This window comes from Coptis chinensis, chromosome 7 (assembly GCF_015680905.1).
Source record: "Coptis chinensis isolate HL-2020 chromosome 7, ASM1568090v1, whole genome shotgun sequence".
NCBI lineage: Eukaryota > Viridiplantae > Streptophyta > Magnoliopsida > Ranunculales > Ranunculaceae > Coptis > Coptis chinensis.
The window spans coordinates 81,190,127-81,196,620 of record NC_141462.1 but is presented as its reverse complement, the minus strand read 5'-3'; the positions used below and the strand labels follow the sequence as shown (position 1 = coordinate 81,196,620).

Sequence of the window (6,494 nt, the reverse complement as noted above, 5' to 3'; positions counted from 1 at the left end):
TTCACACTCCGTTGTCCATTGGAAATCCGGAGTTTTTCTCAACAAATGATACAACGATCGACATTTATCCGACGATTTTGAAATAAATATGTTCAATGTCGCGACCTTACCAGCCAGCCGTTGCACTTCTTTCACGTTCTAAAGGGACGGCATATCTATCAGTGATCTAATCTGTTCGGGATTCGCTTCTATTTCGCGATGTGTTACTATGTATCCCAAGAATTTTCCAGAAGTTACCCCGAAGGTGTATTTCTCGGGGTTGAGCTTTAGTTTATACCTCCGCAGTATGTGGAAAGTCTCCTGGAGTCCCTCTAAGTGCTCTTGTTCTGACATGCTTTTTTCCACCATATCGTCAATATAAATTTCTATCCCCTTCCGAATCTTACCCTCAAATATTTTTTCTCCTAACCGCTGAAATGTGGCCCCAGCATTCTTTACCCCAAATGGCATCCTCATATAGCAGTAGGTACCACCTTCCACCACGAAGGTTGTCTTCTCCTGATCTAGCCCGTACATCGCGACCTGATTGTATCCCATGGACGCGTCCATAAAAGAGAATATCTTGAACCCTGTCGTTCTGTCTACCAGCTCATCTACTCGAGGCATTGGGTAACAATCTTTAGGACATTCTCTGTTGACGTCCTTAAAGTCAACACACATCCTAACCTTGCCATTCTTCTTTGGCACCATGACCACATTCGAGAACCATTCCGTGAACTCAACATCTCTAATTATCCCGGCCCCATTCAATCTTGTAACCTCTTCGTGAATACCTTCAGCGTACTATGGCCTCACGCTTCTCATTTTCTGTCTTATTGGCTTAGCATTTTCATTCATATGCAAGCGATGACAGGCAAACTCTGGATCTAACCTAGTAATATCCTCAATCACCCATGCAAATATATCCTTATTCTCTGTCAAAAACTGTACTAGCTTACTCTTCCATATATCTGGCAATTCAGACCCCACCGAAGTAAATTTCTCCTCGTCTCCTACCCCCAGGTTCACTATCTCAATCTCATCTAAAGATTTCGGTCCAGGTGGAGGCTTGTATATTGCCATTAAAGCCGCTTCCTGTAATTGCTATGCAGCTCCAGGCTCCTAAGCCGCGCCCTCTCCTTTCATTCCTCGGATCATATTTTTTACTGTCACCTGGTGGATGTTCTACGCAGCCACTTGATCCCCTCTTATTTCATACATCCCTCCATTTGTGGGGAAACGGATTACCTGGTAATATGTCAATGGAATTGCCCTCATCTCATGAATCCATCGCCTCACTAGGATTGCATTGTATGGGGAGTTAGTGTCCACCACCATGAACTTTGTGAATACAGTCGTTAGACCAACAGTTACTGGTAAAACTAGTTCCCCCATGGGCTTGGTCATACTGCCATTGAACCCAAACAAATTCGTTTGTGGTGCTTTCATCTGGTCTCTATCGATGTTCATTTCCTCCATGGCTCCTTTAAATAGCGGATCCATCGAACTTCCGCAGTCTATCAACACCCTCTTTACCAGATAATTTCCCATTGATATAGTGATTACCAATGCATCTTCATGCGGTGAAATTACTGACTCTAGGTCCTTTGGGGTGAACATTATGGTTTCATCGTCCTTCGCGGTTCCACTGACTAACCGCGGTATGCTTACCACTTCATTGACCTACCGCAGACTTGTTGTCTTTCTGATCTTTTCGCGGTGTACATTTCTCCCAAGTGTTTCCTCGCTAAAAATAATGTTGATAATACCTAAGATTCTTCCAGGTGTCGGCAACCTCTCAACTTGACGCACCTCAGTGACAAATTCTCTGAGCATTCCTTTTTCAATCATCCTCTCCACCAACCACTTCAATGCATATCATTCATTTGTTGCGTGGTTCTGGATCTGATGATATGCGCAAAATAGTTTCCCTTCTATCTCTCCTGGCGTGCTCGCGGACCTTATGTTAAAGCCCCTTAATTTGCAGCAAGATCTCCTCTAGAGGCATGTTAAGCGGAGTTTGCTCTATCTCGCGGTACGGTTTTCTTTCTCGAATGTCCCTCCTACCACGATCACCAGTCCTCTCTGGTCTGCGGCTCTGCCCTCTGTATGATATCTTTTCTCTTTCCTCTCTACTACTCTTATCCCTCCGGTCATCCTTGTCCACAGCCTGTACTGCCTTCCCCGATCTCTTCTGTTCCTTTGCGTTTCTCTGCATTATGTCCTCATGTCGTATGTATTTTTCTACCTTCGGGTACAAAGCGTGCAAAGTGGTGATTTAAATCTTGGAAACCGACTCATGGACTCTAGTTCCTTGCCTCAAACCATGCTGAAAGGTTATGACCGATGTATGTTCATCCAAATTTTCCACTCTCAGTGTCTCTTCCTTGAATCTACACAAAAACTCCCTCAATGATTCCGCGGACCGCTGCTTGATATTGAATAGGGTCGTGATATCAACCACCCTCCGCTTCTGGTGTATGAAGTGATTGACAAAGGCGCGCTCTAACTCTTCAAATCTGCTGATGCTCCTCGATGCTAACCGGTAATACCAGTCTGAGGCTCCTCCCTTAAGACTTGCCAAAAACATCATGCATCGGAGTCCATCATACTTGCCTTCCTGCCATAACGGCATCTATTGCCAGAAGTGATGCAGATGATCTGTCGGGTCTCCTTTCCCATCATACCTTTCAAACCGTGGTTGGCTAAACCTCTTAGGCACTTCAGAATTCCAAATCGAATCTGCCAATGGATTCTTATTAAGACTCACAGCTTCTTTTTGCGCTGCACTCTGGTTCACTTTTTCTGCTCCACGATTCGCTTCCCTATCTTTCTCAATCATCGCATGTACAACCTCCAGCATACTGCCCGCTATTTGTTCCACGCCCACGGGTGGAAATTCTTCATTCTCCCCCTCCATTTCACTACCTTGCAGATCCCTCCGCTCTATTTCTGCCTGGGTGGACTCCCTTTCATTTCTCAGTGATAAGCACCCAAAACTGTAATATTAAACCCCGAGAGACATAGCATTTTGGTCGATTATGTGTTTAATAATCATGTAATAATTATATTTTCGTACTTTTACAGGTTTCCGCATTTAAAATAAATATAATGATAAAACATGCATCGAAGTACGGGAATACTCGAATATTTGAAGTTTTCCACTCAACCCCAGTGAAGCCCAATAGAGCCTAACTAGAGTCGAAGTTTTCAAAAGAACAAAACCAGTGCAGAACGGGTCCACATATAAAGAAGTATCAAACTTCCGAAGCTCAAATCTGATAAATTTGGGTGCCGACGTTGGCTAGTGAACTGCCAGAGCGACCAGGGCGACAAACTCTACGCAAAGACAGAAAGTTGTAAAAACGCCAAAATCGGTGCCGCCACTAGACATACTAAGTGGACCCACTCGGCGGGGCCAAAAGGCATGACGAGTCAGCATAGGCAGGTGGCAAGAGATGGTCACAAAATTGTGCCACCTTGCAATGAGAGAAGACACGTACCTGTTCAAAGATGGAAATGAAATTGAGCAAAAGGACAATTACAAAGCACAAAAGGACGAAACATTAAATGAAGTTTTGTTTCATAAACAAAACTTTGGTTTAAAGGAAGTCACGTGAAAACAAAACTTTGAATATCAAAGTTTTGAATGTCTCAAATGGAGAAACGGCCAAAACTCAATTAAATCCTTCTCTAGTCTCCAGCCTATATATATGAGGGGGTAGCCTTCATATATTTTCCTTCAGCATTTTATGCTCTAGCTTCCGTTTAGCAGTAGTTAGTTTTAATTCAGCACTTACATTTCTTCATTTTCATTCCAACAGCTTAAATACTGTAAGTCATTTTACCCTTAATAACAGTCATTTCTTTTCTAGTTTAATTCTTGTCCTGCATTTATTTACTTAATGTCTACAACAAGTTTTATTATTCCTTCAATGACCATGAGCTAATCCCCCCCCCCCCTCAGGGGGAGAGTTATGCTGCTCGTGTGAGAATCTGGATTGACTCGTTAATATTCTAGAATCACTACTTAGGAATTAGGCATAAATTAGACATCCGGTCCCAAAATGACTAAGACTGTACAAATTTGGAGTGCTGATGCTATAGAACAGTCTCGGGCGCGACCCAAAATGTTTGTAGCGACTCTATGGTTTCGCACGACTCTCCAATTTGTCCGGTGATGTGGAATCGAGCAGAGCTGAAATGATATTCCAGAGATGAAATATTAGTTCAACTCCTTATGCTAGTGTGATGCGGCTCAGAGATATGGGCATGCGCTAGGGATCAATACTCGACGTCGTCCCCGAACACGAGACGAATTAGAGATGTAGTGATGTGGTAATATAAACTGTTAAAAAATGATTCTTGCATGAGTATGATTAACTCTCTCCTGTTTCTCTATTTTTGTTTACCTACATATAATCGCCGTAGTAATTTACATTATTTGCATTACCGTTAATTTAATTAAAACCAACTAAAAAACCTAAAATCCTACTCACCAAAAGTTGTAATTCCAGTTGTGAACCTTTTCCGAGCCCTAAGGTTTGGACAATCCCTTACTCGACCTATCCTACCAAACCCACGTGAGTAAGGTAACTTGACTAAAACGTACGACTATACGGACGTTGGACTTCGGACTTTGGACTGTGGACCTCGGACTTAAGAAAATAAGTAACTGAAAACAATAAACGTTCGGATAAAAGCGTGTTTATCAAATGGTGCCGCTACACGCCGAAGGACTCTGGACTTAACGTAATAACTGGAACACATCACGTAAAACCCCCTCCCCTACCTCTTCATTTTTTTAAATTTCCATTTCTTTTACGATACTAACGTGTTACGCAACTGTTTGCCTTAACTTTTTCTACTAACAAATATCTGTGAACCAAGTTTTGTTTATTTTTATTAGCACAGTTTAAGTATTCCGTAGGAACTGGAAATCTTGAAGCCGACAAAAGAGTCTCGGACGAGACTAAATTAGTAGCGAGACTAACCTGGAGTATCAACACTCCGGTTTTAGGTACTGAGCCACTTTCCTTTTCGATTACTCTTTTGGACTCTCTTGTCCAGTTTAGCAAGTAAGTTCACAAGCTCGGGAGTTAGTTCGATCGGGTAATGCGAGGAATGCGGGACACCAGGTTTCAAATCCTTAAACTCCTTAAACTTTGTCGAGGATATTATTTGGTTGTTACTATAACCTGTTTTACCTTGCATGTTTGTGTGTGGCATAAGAACTCTTTGCATATAAATGTGGTTCATCATGACATATTCACGGTAACACGATCAATATGATTCAAATATATTTGGATGTATGTGTAGTTTCAAACCACCTGCTTAGAATATTTTTGTATGTGTATATTACATCAATTCACGTACGCGGTATTCATTTGTATGAGTTCGTTCTCGACATTCCCCTAGCTCACATATAACTTACATATAGTTGCACATATAAGTAATATAGATTTGCAAGTGTAGACTTTCTGCGTAAACTAGTATATGTTAGTTAGTTTCTATTTTGGCATCTATCGTTTTAATTGCATATTTCGTAATCACGTCTCCATAATATATTAATTACGTAAACTAAAAAAAAAATAAAAAAATAAAAAATCATAGTAATTAAAAATTTCATCTAAATCATCTTAATAACACCCCGCATAATACACCATTATAAATCATCATCCTATTCCATTAGTGCCTAGGAAACTTGAAAAAAATTGAGGTTGCCTAATTAAGGAACGTGCTAGCACGAACAACCTCCCTCAATTCTCTCACGTGACCTAGCTGCTGGAATATTCACACTTTATCCTAGCTGACCTGCTCAAGTTAGCAACAGCTCAGGAAGACGTGCTTCACCTCCCTCTTTCCTTAATTCTAAAACCTCCAATCATAACTCGTTCCTTATGAACCTTAAATTAAAATTTATATTTGTATGAGACTATGGTCTGGTAAACATAAGGAATTAAAACTTACATATCAGCGTCGGAAATACAATAAACAACTGCTTATGCTATCTCCTAGACATAGTTCCTCCTCTGTAAACCAACCTCGTCAAACATCTCCGTTGCCATCATCTCCCGTAATTATGCCCCAGGAAAATCCCACAGTCAAGAAACCCCTTTCGGATTTCTATACTACCTTACAAGAAGGACCTGCTTCTTGCATTAAACTCGATGCTATTGTAGGTGATTTTCGAATTCCGCCAAATATTTTCGGTTTTTGTTACATTTTACCATGGTTAGACCATGAAAAACCGTACAATCACCTTCGTCGGATGCAACAAGTAGTCACCACTTTCTGCCATCCGACTGTTACCAACGAACAAGTATTGCTTAGGTTGTTTCCCTTCACCTTAGCTGATAAAGCTTCAGTTTGGCTCACAAGCGAAGCACCGCAATCCATTGACACATGGGCCAAACTCGTACAAGCATTCATGATAAAGTTCTATACTCAGAAGAAAACTATAGAAATGCTTCAAAAGATTCAATTCTTTCGCCAGCACCCCCAAGAATCCTTTT

The 6,494-nt window shown here is 41.3% G+C and overlaps 1 protein-coding gene across 1 annotated transcript; it reads right to left on the bottom strand.

Annotated features, from left to right (window-relative positions):
• Window positions 1-1,164: 1,164 nt before the first annotated feature.
• Window positions 1,165-1,530, bottom strand: LOC147489268 (uncharacterized). The gene has a single exon (XM_086574600.1). The coding sequence runs from the start codon at window positions 1,528-1,530 to the stop codon at window positions 1,165-1,167; it is 366 nt and encodes a 121-aa protein (XP_086430726.1).
• Window positions 1,531-6,494: the final 4,964 nt, after the last annotated feature.